The sequence below is a fragment of the Macaca thibetana genome, chromosome 2 (assembly GCF_024542745.1).
Source record: "Macaca thibetana thibetana isolate TM-01 chromosome 2, ASM2454274v1, whole genome shotgun sequence".
Classification (NCBI taxonomy): Eukaryota; Metazoa; Chordata; class Mammalia; order Primates; family Cercopithecidae; genus Macaca; species Macaca thibetana.
In genome coordinates this window covers 136,710,462-136,728,502 of record NC_065579.1, presented here as the reverse complement: position 1 = coordinate 136,728,502, position 18,041 = coordinate 136,710,462, and the positions used below count along the sequence as shown (strand labels likewise).

General features: G+C 35.4%; 1 protein-coding gene across 1 annotated transcript in view; it reads right to left on the bottom strand.

The window, feature by feature from the left end:
* The window catches only part of GRM7 (glutamate metabotropic receptor 7), a 912,442-nt gene that overhangs the window by 626,901 nt on the left and 267,500 nt on the right, over nt 1-18,041 (bottom strand). Inside the window, exon 2 of the mRNA XM_050778591.1 lies at nt 5,787-6,003. Coding sequence (XP_050634548.1) covers nt 5,787-6,003 — 217 coding nt within the window. The remainder of the gene's footprint in view (nt 1-5,786; nt 6,004-18,041) is intronic.

The following is an 18,041-nucleotide window of genomic DNA, read 5'->3' as shown; positions in this document are numbered from 1 at the left end:
ATGAGGTTAGATTAGTACCTCAGGAATTAGCATTTTCTTTCAAAGATTCAAAACATATTTTAAAAAGGGATCAAAGAAACTTTTTAAAGAATGGGGCATAAGCATGACTTCAACTAAATTATTCCACATAATGAGATACTTTCTTTGAAAGAAACGAGACATTCTTACACCAAGGTCTTGGAGGGATTATTCTGGAAGAATGGATAATAATAGCTATAAATCAAGGTGAATTAAGAGGGTCTCAGAGGTCACTGTAATGATGGGGGAAGGGGACATACTCAAGAGGTGCTAACAAATGAAGCACGAGTTAAAAGCTAAAATGTTGTGCTAACCACTGAGGTTCCCAAAACAAATAAAATGCAGTCTTTCTTGAGGAACTTACAGTTTAGTTTTAAATGTACCTAAAGATAAATGACATTAAAAGAATTTTGTGATTTTGTGTCTTAAAATTGAGTTCTCAAATGTTTAATATCTATATTTAAGCTGAATTAACCAAACACCTCATTAGGAAAATAATCTACCTAGTTTTAAAATGTGTCAGTTTTCCATAATCACCCTGACATAGACAGAAAGGAAAAAAAAAAAAACAAAACCAGAATTCAATATAGATGATGGTATTAGGAATTACAGCCTGGTTGCCCCATACTGCTATCAGTTTTATATAGGAATAGTGAGAAGAAATAATGGTGTAAATTCAGATCTAGGATATAATATTTTATGGCCTTCTAGCAAAATTACATATCATAAGCTCTTTCTCTACATGCTTCCTTTTTTCCTAAAGGGCAAAGGGGAAAAATACAATTATTCCTTCCGTTAAGAAATAATAACTGACTGCCTTCTATGTACTAGAAATTATCTTTGATAATGAAACACAGGAAAATGTCCTTGCCCTCATGGAGCTTAAAGTAAATTGGCAAAGACTGACAATGGGCAAATGCACACAACAACATAGAACATTGTATCTGTGAAAGAGAGAGGCATACAGTGCTCTGAAATTCCATAGTAGGAAAATCCATCTAGCTCTATTTTTTTTTTTTTTTTTCCAGAGGTGGAGTCTTGCTCTGTCTCCCAGGCTGAAGTGCAGTGGCGCAATTTCGACTCACTACAACCTCCGCCTCCTGGGTTCAAGCAGTTCCCCTGCCTTGGCTTCCCCAGTAGCTGGGATTACAGGCGCACGCCATCACGTCTGGCGTAAAAATACAAAAAAAAATAATAATAATTTTTGTATTTTTAATAGAGCTTGAGATCTAAAGAACTGAAGACTGAATAATAGTTAATAACAGTTAATCAAATCTTCCTCTAAGTATTTTAGGAAAGAATATGCTAGGCTATGATAAAGTATTAATTAAAAATAAATTCTAGAATTTACCTGAATAATAACCACTTTATAAGAACAATTGAAATACAACTAACTATGTCAAGTGATCACCGTAAAATACCAAAAGGATAGTTCTTTCAGGTTTTGAGAAATCGACATGTATGATGGCAGCATAGCAGTAACAATTGTTACTATTTGTGCTATATTGTCAAGCAGTATTCACGAGATTTTCCTGGAAATAGTCTGATGGACTGTAAGAGTCACATATGTAGTCCTTAGTTTTACAGTGTTTGAATCAGATTTGGTTAAAAGAATCTGGAATTCATTAGTGCCACATGCTATCATAAACATTTACCTTGACCCTCACTTAGATAAAGGAGTTTTTAATGTCTAATTTAGGTCGTTTTTGTTGACTTGAATTTTAAAGCTCATTGAGAGTGGATTTTCCTTCATTCCCTGCAATATTAAGAAATAAATTGCCTTTGTTGCTATTGCATGTGCATTCATTCAAATAAACAGGGCAATTTATGCAAATATAACTGTTTTACAAAACCTCATCATCTGAGAAAATCATGTTACAGTTCTCTTTGAAAGTTCAACAAGGAACAGCATCCATGCATATTTAAATCTGCCGGACTATACTTGAAAGAATAAGTATTGAGGTTTTCTTTCACAGCTTAGTGAAAATGTGCCTAGACTTCCATGTTTTAAACAATTACATGGCCTCTGTTAAAGGATGGCTTATTTTCTCAGACATCATTGTCTTGGTTTGTTCTACCAGTAAATAATGAAGAGGCGCTCATCCGTGCACTGTGACTGTGTGCATGGTGGAGATGCTTTAGGCTCTGGTTTATAAGTAGCCTCTGCCTCAGGATTTAAGTCTAAAGTAAATTTTGAAGCTAAAGCCTTTTAAAAGGGTGAGGCCCTTTATAGAGGAAAAGAATCACAATCTTCAAAGTCAAACTGTTCAGAAACAATGGAAGTAAATGCTTCCAACCTGCCAGCAGTACACAGAAACAACACCACTGAGTCTATGCACCCTCTCTCTCTTTTTGCTCTCTCTCTCTCACACACACACACACACACATATATACACACACATACACATATTCTACATACATAGGACAATGCAAATAGCTCACTTCCTTTTCTTCATATCCATCTTACATCGTGACAGCATGTTAATAAGAATAGAAAGAGCTTTAAAAATAACCCTCTAATTACAACTCAAGGCAGATAACATCTATTACTCAAGTTATTTTCAAAGTTTTCAGACTCAACCAACCAGTCTCCTTATTTATAGGGAGCCAGTGTGATGCACTGTAATCAGATATTGCTGGGTATTAAATGCTTCCCCATGCACCATCTTATATATTCTACCAACCTGGTGAAGCAGAAATCATTAATTTCATTCTTTCTATGAGGAAGTTTAGGCTTGAAAAGTTAAAACCTGTGTCAAAATAGCTAAAATAAGAGAGTGATGGAGTCCATTATTCAAATCCAGGTCTTTCTGATACCATAACAAGTGTGCTTATTTATTTTTGTGCCACATCACCTCACGTACCCATAAACATTGGGTTTGTATCTTTTGTGAGGGTGAGTTTGCAGGTAAAGAAAAAAGTGAACATTCAAAATTACCCTGGAGAATTCCCTAACCATGTATACTGTCCAGAAATTCCAATAGATAAGTTTTTCTTTTATATTGTTATTTTTTTGGAACTGGAATATAGATTATTTCTTCAACTGAACATCAGAGGAAGGAGATGGATTCTTTTTAGAGGTCATGGGATGTGTGTCTTTAAATACCAGAATCACCCTTGCAGCAGCAAGATGCACGCATTACGAGAGGCCCACAGAAATGAAACTCACTGAATGTATTTCATGTTTGCTCTAGGCCATACAAACACTGAGTAGACTTACTCCACATCATTTAAACTAATTTCCTCTCTTTCTTTCCTTTCTTTCTTCCTTTCTTCTAATTGAAAAGGAGGGGTATTTGCTAAGCACATAAGTTCATGTGTCTAAATCACTTGCACATGTGATATAGTTCCAATGCATTTTATTATAAATACATACCAGATATCATAATACATATAAAAGAAGGATACTTATTAAATACTTTTTATAAATACATGCCAAATACTATAATATGTATAAAAGAAGAATACTTATTAAATACTTACTATATATACACAACAAATACCATACTACTTATTATTAATACCTTGAAGAGGTATTAATTTTCAAGACATCACCTAAACATTCACTGTTTCCTTGCATTTCTGTAGCACCAGCTGGCTTTTTAGCTACTCCCATCCTCGAGGGGAAAGGCTCTAGGATGGAAAGATTTCATCCAAAATGGCTGCCACTGATAGAATCTTTATTTTTTAGCTGGGGCTTTTCAACATAGGATTAGCGAAAAAGATGAGCTAGGGAGTTCAGATCATATTATAAGAGCTTCTCCTTTTAGAAGAGTCATTATATATAATAGCAAACTCAGATATTAATGTCTTAAGTTTCCACCAAATGACACCAGGAATAAACAACCATGTGAAAGTCACTGTTGACCTGTCTATAGAATATAGTTTTTTATACAGACCCAGAGCAAACATCTGTCTTGATCCCAAGGCAAGGAATAATCAACATGATTTTGACCTCATGAACACTGTAAATCCTGTAACAGAATGGGCAGTGTTCTTCCTTTGCTTCATCCACTTTAAACTTGAGTGTTAAATTTGAGGCTCACTTTTAACAACGATATAGTGCAAAATGGCATCTGCCCTTTATCTCTAAGCTTTATCTTACTATTTTACCCATATTTTCTTTTCATCTTATTTTGTCTATTTTATTCTATCCTGATATTTTAGATATTTTTCTAAGTCAGCCTCCAGCCTTAGTTTGATCAAGGCAGGATTCAGAAAAACAAAGAAAGAAAGAAAAACATAGGCATCAAAAATGATTAGATACCTCTTTGGGGATTTATGAAGTCAATTGTTAATGAGTCCTATAAATCACAGCATACCACAAGGCCAGAGTTAAGATTTCTTTCCTAATCAGAAAGTTTCTAACTGAATTGTAGCATAAATGTGTCCCTTAGGAATGTAGCACCTGGGGCCATAGTAGAAAATGAGACAGACATGGTCTCCTATAGTCATGAAGATTAGATAGAAAAACAAACAAACTAACAAATAAGAAATTATACTAACCTGTGATAGGTGCTGTGGGAGAAGACACTAGAAATGTAAGACCAACCCAGCAAAGCAAAGGAAGTTTTTGTGAGTGTTGCATCTGAACCCAGAAATGGTGGTTAGAGCGAGACTTGACAATGATTAGAAGCTATCTAGTCAGCTGTGTTAAGTCAGAAGGAAGAGAATAAGAATCTCACAGATCTTCCCAGATCTCCTGTGAAGTTCTGAAATTACAGCTAACAATGCACTGAATTAAAAACATGAGATTTACAAACAAGCCCTAGTTTCTTTATTTTAGCATCATCCATATCCGGAAGCACTATATTTCAGAGTATATCTGTAATCTGACAGTCAAATACTCAAAGCTGTATCTTCACAATTTATGACATCTTTCCTCCTAACATGGAGCTCTCTTCTATTGCTTTGCTTGTTTGTTTGCTTTTATGGTCAGTAAACTGTTCTGGTAAATAACAATTTAAATTGCATGAAATGCTTACAACACTGAGCACCCCCAATTTTAACATAAGAACAGTATGGGAATATCTAAGCATACATATTTGTATGTATTTACCATATCCAATACATCCATATGGGGAAACCCAAATACTTACTGTCAAAATTTTTAAGTGAGAGAATTTTGTCTCATTTTTCAAAATCTGCCCACTGGAAGACAGCTGGCCAAATATTTGAACCCATTACCTCCAATCTGAGCTAAATAAACAAACGTTAAGAGAATCCTCTCCAAGTGCTGCTAAAGAGAACTGTCTCAAAATAATCTCAAGTTTGAAAGACTGTTTGTCTAAATACATTCTACTGCCTGGATAACTTATTTACTTTTGTTTTGGCCAAGTCATTCAGAGGAATTGCAGGTATTCTTCAAATCAAAGTGGCACCGTGATTGCATTCACATAATTCTAAATTATTCTCTCCATTTTGGAGACAGGCAGAGAGGAAGAGTCTTCATGGGGAGGTACATCCAGCCACATTTTCCCATGTTTTCATACACAGGCTAGAATCCACCCTATTACCCATTAGGCAGAAGTAAGATATACACTTTTTTTCTTCATTTATTCTATTAGTACTCAAGGGATCTCAGTTTCACAACTTCGAAAATCTCTCCAAAAACAACAAAGTCTTACAAATGAAGACGTTACAGGTGTAACTCACAGGACTCTGGGAATGTAAGAGTCTGTAGTGTTCATTTAATAAAGTCTGAAGAGAACTCTACAAGCCACAGACATTTGAAGAGAGCCAACTTGATCAGAGCAATCTCATCCTACCTGCCTCTTTGGAAATCTGCGTGAAGGACTCCACACCTTTCTCTCCATAACTTCCTTCAGATGCGAGAGTAGACACATAATTCCAGCCTAGGGCCTTTACAATGTCTACCATGGCCTGGGCTTGGAAGGAATCGGGTGGCACCACGCGAGAGAAGAAGTCGTAGCGCCGGTCATCACTTAGCTCAGGTGCCGTTGATGCATAACTAATCTGGGGGATCTGTAAAGACAAGAAAGCACCACATGAGAGTACGCCATCAGGATATAAGAGACTCACTTATATTTTGACAATTTACTTAAAATACAGGGCTGCAAAGGGGATATATGTATTGCCAAACACCACCATGTAATTTTAGATCACCTAAATGCAATCATCTACTTCTTAGCAGCACGAAAGTATTGATATTGACTTTAGCGTCTTGCCTTTTTATTTCCTTCTCTTAGGAATAAGGGAAGGAGGTTAGCATGGGAATTCCAAGGTCCGGGTCATGGTTGTTGAGAAGAAAAAGATTTATGACCATTGTACCAAACATGGTGAATCATGCTTTACTACTTATACACCAATGGAAATAAAAATACAACAACCTGACTGGAGTGTATATAAAGATTGGTATAGTTGACACAGTTTGTGAATAGTGGGTGGATATCATTAGTCATCTAACATTGATTGATTGCGGTGGTCTCCAAGGAAATATCTAAGTAAGTCACAAGCATTATCTAATTTATTCTTCACAAGAACATTTTAAAGTAGCTCAGTAATACCCTTGGCCCCAGGCAAGGGAAATTCCCCACCCCCGAGGCATTTACTCTAGTGGTCTTTGCACATTGACAGGCTTTCCTCAAAATTTCCCGAATTTTCTATTGGATTCTGGGAGAGAGCTGGCAGTACTGTCTGAGTAGAGTCCACAAGGGCCTCTGATTTCTATCTTTTTCCTTCAGAGGACTCTCTGACCTCTACCCCACATGGCATTCACCAAATGTCCTGAAGAGCTCTAGAACTTTTGCCTATAAGGATCATCTTAGGACTCCACAGACCCCTTGAAAAAAATCAAATTATCTCCCTCAACTGCTGTAGTATTTATTTCTTAGGATCATTGGAAATTGGGCTATGTGAGTAGTCCTAACACATCTACTTTGCTAAATTAAATTATATATATGAAAAGAGCTGCAAAAACATGTCTGCCTGGGGTCTCAGGTAGCCTAAGGCCAGCCCAAAGTAATCACAGATGAGAAATCTGGCTAAGATCCTAACTTCAGAACTCTTATGCTAGTTACCTCTTCAAAGCATGGTAACATTTGTCCCCTTCTTTGTCTTAATTCTATCAAGCAATAGATAATGAGTGGCACAATTAATTTTCACGTAAGAATGATCAACTCTGACAACATTCTGCTTACAAACTCTCCCAGGACTTATCCCTGCATTATCACAAAAGGTTTCTCGGGTGTCCAAAGGCCAGTTGATCCTTTCTCAGACCAAGCCCAAAAGTCCAGTGTAGCTCAAATATGGTAAAGCCACGCTCAAGTTGATTCATCGAGCCCTGAAAATTCTACTATTAACCTATTTATTTCCTTCCTTTGTAGTTTGCCTAAAGTGTACCCATTTGCCATCATTTAAGGCTAGTTATCGCCTCCGTAAAGATCGTTTCTCCACCAACATTTCTAGGTCAGCATTAGAGTTAAGTCCTGTGGCCCTGAAATCAGACGACCCGCCATTTTCCATGCAGCCTGTTCATGATGCAGTTCTGCTCTATGACCATTGGAGGGCAGGCTTTCTGCCCCTGACTTAATTCAAAGCCAGTGTGAGAAAGCCTGCATGTCTCCTGATGGGTCTTTTTACCTGAGCAACTTCTCAATTACAGTGAGGTTTAGTGCAAAGTAAAATAGGATTTGGTATTGACAAGACATGGGATCAGAGTTTGGCATTTCTGTTTGCTAGTGTTTAATTTGATGAAGCTATTTCACTTGAATGAGTTGGTGACATCACTAATAACAAGTTGTTCTGAGAAACAGGGAAAATGAATGTGCATTGCTTTGCATGATGCCTGCAACAGAGTGGGTGCTTAATATATGGGGGTAATAATCATCCAAAATAAAGAATGGTATGTTTTTCCTTACTAAAGTTATCGATTCCCCAATTTGACTTCCAAGTTCTCTGCTGTACATCATCACAAACATTCTTCACATTGCCCATGGCAATAAAATATTTTTACATATTCCTATCATTACTGATTTCAAAATAATATGTACTGTTTATCCAACTCTTTATTTTGTACCAGTCATGTTCTAAAAGTTTTATATGCATTGCTTTATCTAATCGTCAGCAAATTCTGTGACCCATACTATACAATATTACATGAGACTATATTATAGTGTTATAACTTGTTTTACAAGGGAGAAAATTGAGGCTTGGAAGAATATTACCTTGCCTCAGGTCACAAAGCTATAAAACACTCACAACTATGATGCTTTGCTGAATTATTACTAAAATATTTTTTAAATAAGCATTAAATAGGAAGGCCAGTAGATTAATGGAATCCAGGCTGACTTCTGTTCACATCACTGACTACATAGCCACTAAAAGTTATTTTACTGGTCACTCTTAGACTGCTGTTCAAACTCCTTATATAAGTGCCTCAGCAAAGCTTACACAAATATCTTAATAGAATGAGTTACCTATGTGTCGATTGTAGTTTGGAGGTTATAAGTTTTAGGTAACAAAAATATCAACTGAATAAAGGCTTTGGACAGAAATAGAGAAGAGGGAGGAAAAGAGGGAGAAAGAGAGAGACTTTCCCTCACAAGAAATAAAAAGGAAAGAAGCCAGGCATGTCAATACATTTCCATCAATTTCAACTTGTGGGAATGTAAAAGCTTCATGCTGTTGCACAGATGTCTTTCCTGCCAAAATCCCTCTGTACCTTTGAAAGGGTGCTAATAAAGATACATCCAGCCCTCTACTTGAATTTTCATTTATGTAGCTGCTGTAAAACCTCAGAATTGTGAGGTGCCCCAATGCAATGCATTTTCTACACTGTGCCCCAAATTTTACTAACGAAAATCCTGAGGAAACAGATTTCTTTCCTCATTACTGTGCACCTTTGAAAATGATCAGTTTCTGTGGTCTATCCCTTCCAGTGTAAATAAGGAATATCTCCTGGCTTAAGACCCATATTTTTCTTTAGGATCATGCATATACCCTCTATCCAATGGTAGTTATTTTGACACTATGAATATAATGATGCAAGCATAAGGAATGAAATACAAAATGGATTTTATTCTGAGATAAAAATGTAGCTTTATAAGGATATCCCTTGTAGCAATAGAGATGAAGGACTGGAAGAATTTATGTAACCTATGAAATATGATGTTGCCTATTTTCCTAGCTATTATGCTTCATGTTTAGTTACTTGCTTTCAAGTTAACGTTAAAGCCTACATAGTAATTATTTTGAGTGCTACTACTGGTACCTACAACTGATCAAATGATAATTAGGCATCTTTAGCAATTAATTTCTATTTTCACCCAAATATCTAGATATACTTTCTCTTGCTGCTATTGGACATTTTCTCTCTTGCCAGTGTTCTTTGGAAATGGAGACTTGATCTTTTGATAAAGACAATTTAGTGCGATAACATTCCAGCTATATAAAACGAGATATTCCATCTCTTCTTAGGCCTTTTTCCTTGAACTTAGAACACTAAAATACTTTTAATTTTTATCACAGGACCACACTGTCATCTTATTATTATTTTCTCTTCATAAAAATTTGCCTGTTGCACAGGAATGGTTTTGTTATGAGTATCAAATAGGATTTTAAAACACCTATATTCTATTTAAAATAAGTGTATGCTTTTTAATGAAAATTAACAACATATATTAGAGAAATAAACACAAGAAAGCAGGTTAATTTTAATGCCTTGATCCCTGTCAACATTTTGCTGTATCTCTTTACTGTTTTGTGTGTATATTTCGTTATGCACACATACTGATATAGTTAGGCTTTGTGTTCCCACCCAAATTTCATCAAGAATTATAATCTACATAATCCCCGTAATTTCCACATGTCCAGAGACTAGGTGGAGGTAATTGGATCATGAGAGCAGTTTCCCTCATGCTCTTCTCATGATAGTGATTGAGTTCTCACAAGATCTGATGGTTTTATAAGGGGCTCCTCCTCCTTTGCTTGGCACTTCTTCCTGCCGCCTTGTGAAGAAGGTGCCTTGCTTCGCATTCTCCTTCCACCATGATTGTAAGTCTCCTGAGACCTCCCCAACCATGCTGAACTGTGAGTCAATTAAACCTCTTTCCTTTATAAATTACCCAGTCTCAAGCAGTCTTTATAGCAGTGTGAAAAGAGACTACTACACATATATAATTATTGTTATGAGCTTATAAATATTATTTATTATTAAAATATGGACCTTAGTCTCCCCTTCCCTTCCTTCCATCCTCCCTTCTTTTTTTCTCTTTCTTTCTGGTTGCATAATATTCTGCTGTATGAATATTTGACCTAACCTAAACTTAACATTCATTGTTAAATATTTAAACCTTTTCAAGTTTTCACTGTCATTATAAGTCAAAACAAAATCCTCAGAGCTAATGCAAGTCTTTATACATACTCATGAGTATTTCCTCACAATAATGTTTAAGTCACTCTACCTCAACGTGACAGAAATATTTGAGGTTTGCATTTACATCTTTCTCTACATGGAAATTACTTTGGGCTGTTAAATACAGAGGAACAGTAATCTATACTTTTTTCCCTTCCAAATGGTTAACTACTTGATTTAGCACCATTTATGAATTAATCATTCTTTAATGACAGAAAAGCACACCTTTTGTTCTATATTAAATTCTTAAACATTCTTAGGTCTTCAGGGTGTATCTTCTACTATTTCATTTTTTTTTTCAAGTTTTGGGCTTGAAAATAGTGTTTTACTATTTTAGCTGTTATGAACTTAGAGTACTTTGAGGCTATCTTAGTTGCAACATACTCTTCATAGCTGTTCTTTTAAAAATGATCATGGATAATCACGTTTTTAATTTTCTTTATAAGCCTTAGGATAATTATTTTTAGGTTAACAATAAAATTCCATTAAGATTTTGATGAGAATTATACTACAGCTATAAATAAATTTGGGTAGAATTTAAATATTTACAACATTTTATCTCCCCCCAGGGGAAATTATCTATTTTTATCTATTTGGTTGTTCATTCTTGCTCTTCCTAAAATCTTAAAATTGTCTCCATTAAAACTTGCACATTCCTTAACTTTGTTTCTAAATAATTATTTTCATTGCATTATGTATGAGACAAAATATTCATTTTGTTATCTATTTATTGTTGCCATATAGGAATCTATTAATTTCTGTAGATTTTCTTTGTGTCTTCTACCCTTGTTATAATTCTTATTAGTTCTAATAGCTGTCAGTTTATTTTCTTGGGATTTCCATGTAGGCAAGTTATAATGATTCAGTTAGTTGTCTAATTACATCAGTTAGAATTTCCAGAAAAACAAGAGTGATAATGGGAAAAATTCCTTTCCCTTTTGTTATTTCTGAACAGTGAGCAGTTAAAAACCAACTAGAATTATTCTGATGTCTTACCTTGAAAAAATATATACAGTTAAATTAAGAAGTTTATATTTAAATTTTTTATTTTGTCAATATAAAGTCTTAGCTAGAATTTGTCGGACATTTCTTTAGATTTAGAAAGACACTTTTAGAATTGAAAGGGAACTCCTAGATCATATGGCCCAAAGTCTCCCTCTCTCTGTAAGTTTATGACTCGCTTCAAAAATACTGCGGAGACCCTCACACAATCTGTGCCACCATCTACCGCCACATTTCTTGAAAGCATTTTCTTTATATTTGCTATTGATACAAGATGCTCTTATTTTTACTTGGGACACAGAACTGTACTTCATCAGGATACCTAGGTAAAACTATTTATGAACAGTAACAAAATGATAACATTATACATTATCATTTAGTGTCTTCCCATGTGTGACACATCATGCTAAGAGCTGTAATACATTATTTTAATCCTCACAACAGCACATTTACACAATTTCTGTTTTTCTGATTTTACAAATAAAGAACCTATGACACAGAGAGATCAAGAACCACTCTGAAGGTTACATATAAGTAAGTGGCAGATCTGGAATTCATTTTAAGCACATCTCTAAATCCTTTACTCCTAAGCCCTGTGCTACAATTCCCCTTTAAGAGAACATCATTCCGGTTAGAATGGCTTACAATTCATTTTTTTCCCTTCCTTTATAACACGTTCTTCCTCTGGTATTGTGTGATACTAGTTAAGCCTTTCTCTCCCCTTACTTGGAATAGTCAACCACTTCATGTTCTTTCTGACATACTACCTACCTTTAGTCTTATAACTTCTCATTCTCTCTCATGAGAAAGATAATGAGACACCCAAAACCATTTTTCACCTATTCATGAGGAACCTTCTCTCCACTTCCTCACCAAGGCTTGTCATATTTTGTCTTTTTGATAATAGCCATCATAACAGATGTGGGGTGCTATCACGTTGTGGTCTTGATTTGCATTTCCTTGGTGTTATGCACCTTTCCATGTACCTGTTGGCCATTTGTAAATCTCCTTTGAGGAAATGTATATTCAGGTCCTTTCCCCATTTTTAAATTGAGTTATCTTTCTGCTTTTGATTTGAGTGAGTTCTTTATATATTTTGGATATTATCTCCTTATCAGATATTGGTTTCCAAATATTTTCTTTTATTTAGGAGGTGTCTCTTTACATTGATTGTTTTCTTTGCTATACAGAAACTTTTTAGCTTAATGTAGCTTCATTTTTCTTTTGCTTTTGTAGCCTGAGCTTTTGGTGTGATGTCCAAAAAAATCATTGCCAGGGCCAGTATCAAGGAGCTTTTTCTTTTCTAAATCTCTGCTGACTCATCACCTATGAAAGTATCTTTATAATCAGCTATATCGACACATCACTCTAAACTATACATTGATCTAGAATCCTTTTTGGAGAAGAAAATGTATTTATTTCCTTGAAGATACTTTATTATAAGGTATTCCATTCTTTCAGAGTAAAGATCTATGCATGAATTCATGCTCTCATATCTGCAATACATTTCCAAACATCCAAGGTGTCTCCTCTACAAAAATCAAATTTTCCCCTAGGCGTTTTTTAAATCAGTACTTTTGAAAATGCTACAGACCTTTTTTGCTTCTGTAACTAAATAACTTTAAGCAGTAATTAAAACTAAGTTTTTCATTTTTATATTGATGCTTCAGATTAACTTAAAATTCTGAATGCTGCGCATTGCTGTGTTATGCTAGATGTTATGATCATTCTAATATCACTGTGGGACCAACTATTTCTAGCATGCTTGAGGTGTTCAGTACAGTAAAAAGAAAATATGACAAAATGCCCAAATATCTGTGGTATTCTTTATCTCTTCGCCAATTAAGAAAATCAAATATCTTGACAAATGGGATCTCATTAAACTAAAGAGCTTCTGCACAGCAAAAGACACTACCATCAGAGTGAACAGGCAACCTACAGAATGGGAGAAAATTTTTGCAATCTACTCATCTGACAAAGGGCTAATATCCAGAACCTACAAAGAACTCAAACAAATTTACAAGAAAAAAACAAACAACCCCATCAAAAAGTGGGCAAAGGACATGAACAGACATTTCTCAAAAGAAGACATTCATACAGCCAACAGACACATGAAAAAATGCTCATCATCACTGGTCATCAGAGAAATGCAAATCAAAACCACAATGAGATACCATCTCACACCAGTTAGAATGGCAATCATTAAAAAAGTCAGGAAACAACAGGTGCTGGAGAGGATGTGGAGAAATAGGAACACTTTTACACTGTTGGTGGGATTGTAAACTAGTTCAACCATTATGGAAAACAGTATGGCGATTCCTCAAGGATCTAGAACTAGATGTACCATATGACCCAGCCATCCCACTACTGGGTATATACCCAAAGGATTATAAATTATGCTGCTATAAAGACACATGCACACGTATGTTTATTGCAGCACTATTCACAATAGCAAAGACTTGGAATCAACCCAAATGTCCATCAGTGACAGAGTGGATTAAGAAAATGTGGCACATATACACCATGGAATACTATGCAGCCATCAAAAAGGATGAGTTTGAGTCCTTTGTAGGGACTTGGATGCAGCTGGAATCCATCATTCTTAGCAAACTATCACAAGAACAGAAAACCAAACACCGCATGTTCTCACTTATAGGTGGGAACTGAACAATGAGATCACTCGGACTCAGGAAGGGGAACATCACACACCGGGGCCTATCATGGGGAGGGGGGGGGGGGAGGGATTGCATTGGGAGTTATACCTGATGTAAATGACGAGTTGATGGGTGCAGCACAGCAACATGGCACAAGTATACATATGTAACAAACCTGCACGTTATGCACATGTACCCTACAACTTAAAGTATAATAATAATAAATAAATTTAAAAAAAAAAAAAAAAAAAAAAAAAAAAAAACAAAATAAAGACTATGCAGAGGAAAAAAGATCAAAGCAGAGGAAGTAATATATCAAAATGATATCTATGGATGAGTTTAAATGATGGGGCACTTCTGCATTTTCTAAAGTATTTAACAAACATGCATTAATTTTATAATAAAAAAGCAGCTTTTATTTTAAGTAAAAAAAAAAAAAAAAAAAAAAGAAAATCAAATATCTGTAGCCCTTAATCCTTTAAGAGGTTAAAAATAATATATATATTATTTATACATATATATACACATACGTATGTATTTAGGTATATACACACACACCTAAAAAATATAGTAAAGGTGAAATTTTGGTCAAACTTAACAGTAGTAGTTGATTCTCTATAACGTGCCTACACTTGTCATTGCATGCCTTTAATAACTTTTTGGGTCTTAACAAGCAGGCAAGTCTAAATGTGTACGAACTACAGAACACATCTTAGGAATCTATTCTGCACATCCCATGATTTCTTTCACTGAATTTAATAAATGTCTCCATTGCTTTTATAAATGAAGGCTTTCCATATAGATATATGGTAACATATATTTACAGTTTACTACTAATGTAGTGTATATCTAAATTAATTTTCCTTTTACTGATTTAAAGAAATTGTCAAAAAAAACCCATAAATTTTATACCAGTATTTTTCAATCTTCGGTCATCTGCAAATGTGTCTCATGTTTTCTACCCACATGCTATACCACATTCATGAACATGACAATATATTCATACTACTGAATCCATTATTTACTTAACATTTTAACTTCTCACTCTTATTTGCTTAAATAAAGTACAAAGAACCTTCTTTTCATGTCTACCAGTATGCCTATAGAGTGATTCTGTATTTAGTTTAATGTGAAAGAGGAATATGTAACTATTAGTATTATTCGTGGTATCTTTGATATACAAAAACATTTTCTTCTGATCTACTATATCTATATTTTATTTTACAGCTTCTTAGCTCTCAGTGATAAAACTGGACTAATGTCATATTGATTGGACATATTGTCACCTACAGTTTATGATTACATATTTACATAACTGATTTTTAGATTTAAACATTTTAATGCATCCAGGATCTATTTAATATATATTATCTATTATAGACTAGGACTTCAATTTTGTTTTTTGTTTTTGAGTGGATAGCCAAGTGAATAGCCAGTGTTTTAAGAACAAAAAATATTTACTTGCATGTCATTATCACTTTTATGCATTTTTATATAAATTTATATCTATACAAACAGAAATATTTAAAATTAAAGCACTACATAGATGTTATCTCATGCTCTTGGATGTCTTATGAAATTCACTATTAATGTATAAAATATTTACATTTCCATTTCTTTTTAAAAATTTTTTTTATTATACTTTAAGTTCTAGGGTACATGTGCATAACGTGCAGGTTTGTTACATATGTATACTTGTGCCATGTTGGTGTGCTGCACCCATCAACTCGTCAGCACCCATCAACTTGTCATTTACATCAGGTATAACTCCCAATATAATTCCTCCCCCATCCCCCCTCCCCGTGATAGGCCCCGGTGTGTGATGTTCCCCTTCCCGAGTCCAAGTGATCTCATTGTTCAGTTCCCACCTATAAGTGAGAACATGCGGTGTTTGGTTTTCTGTTCTTGTGATAGTTTGCTGAGAATGATGGCTTCCAGCTGCATCCATTTCCCTACAAAGGACACACACTCATTCTTTTTTATGGCTGCATAGTATTCCATGGTGTATATGTGCCACATTTTCTTAATCCAGTCTGTCACTGATGGACATTTGCGTTGATTCCAAGTCGTTGCTACTGTGAATAGTGCCGCAATAAACATATGTGTGCATGTGTCTTTATAGCAGCATGATTTATAATCCTTTGGGTATATACCCAGTAATGGGATGGCTGGGTCATATGGTACTTCTAGTTCTAGATCCTTGAGGAATCGCCATACTGTTTTCCATAATGGTTGAACTAGTTTACAATCCCACCAACAGTGTAAAAGTGTTCCTATTTCTCCACATCCTCTCCAGCACCGGTTGTTTCCTGACTTTTTAATGATCGCCATTCTAACTGGTGTGAGATGGTATCTCATTGTGGTTTTGATTTGCATTTCTCTGATGACCAGTGATGATGAGCATTTTTTCATGTGTCTGTTGGCTGTATGAATGCCTTCTTTTGAGAAATGTCTGTTCATATCCTTTGCCCACTTTTTGATGGGGTGGTTTGTTTTTTTCTTGTAAATTTGTTTAAGTTCTTTGTAGGTTCTGGATACTAGCCCTTTGTCTGATGAGTAGATTGCAAAAATTTTCTCCCATTCTGTAGGTTGCCTGTTCACTCTGATGGTAGTTTCTTTTGCTGGGCAGAAGCTCTTTAGTTTAATTAGATCCCATTTGTCCATTTTGGCTTTTGTTGCCATTGCTTTTGGTGTTTTAGACATGAAGTCCTTGCCCATGCCTATGTCCTGAATGGTATTCCCTAGGTTTTCTTCTAGGGTTTTTATGGTATTAGGTCTAACATTTAAGTCTCTAATCCATCTAGAATTAATTGTCGTATAAGGAGTAAGGAAAGGATCCAGTTTCAGCTTTCTACTTATGGCTAGCCAATTTTCCCAGCACGATTTATTAAATAGGGAATCCTTTCCCCATTTCTTGTTTTTCTCAGGTTTATCAAAGATCAGATGGCTGTAGATGTGTGGTATACCGGATCCAGCAGCACATCAAAAAGCGTATCCACCATGATCAAGTGGGCTTCATCCCTGGGATGCAAGGCTGGTTCAACATACGCAAATCAATAAACGTAATCCAGCATATAAACAAAACCAAAGACAAAAACCACATGATTATCTCAATAGATGCAGAAAAGGCTTTTGACAAAATTCAACAGCCCTTCATGCTAAAAACTCTCAATAAATTTGGTATTCATGGAACATATCTCAAAATCATAAGAGCTATTTATGACAAACCCACAGCCAATATCATACTGAATGGGCAAAAACTGGAAAAATTCCCTTTGGAAACTGGCACAAGACAGGGGTGCCCTCTCTTACCACTCCTATTCAACATAGTGTTGGAAGTTCTGGCTAGGGCAATCAGTCAAGAGAAAGAAATCAAGGGTATTCAGTTAGGAAAAGAAGAAGTCAAATTGTCCCTGTTTGCAGATGACATGATTGTATATTTAGAAAACCCCATTGTCTCAGCCCAAAATCTCCTTAAGCTGATAAGCAACTTCAGCAAAGTCTCAGGATACAAAATTAATGTGCAAAAATCACAAGCATTCTTATACAGCAGTAACAGACAGAGAGCCAAATCATGAATGAACTTCCATTCACAATTGCTTCAAAGAGAATAAAATACCTAGGAATCCAACTTACAAGGGATGTAAAGGACCTCTTCAAGGAGAACTACAAACCAATGCTCAGTGAAATAAAAGAGGACATAAACAAATGGAAGAACATACCATGCTCATGGATAGGAAGAATCAATATCGTGAAAATGGCCATACTGCCCAAGGCAATCTATAGATTCATTGCCATCCCCATCAAGCTACCAATGAGTTTCATCACAGAATTGGAAAAAACTGCTTTAAAGTTCATATGGAACCAAAAAAGAGCCCGCATTGCCAAGACAATCCTAAGTCAAAAGAACAAAGCTGGAGGCATCACGCTACCTGACTTCAAACTATACTACAAGGCTATAGTAACCAAAACAGCATGGTACTGGTACCAAA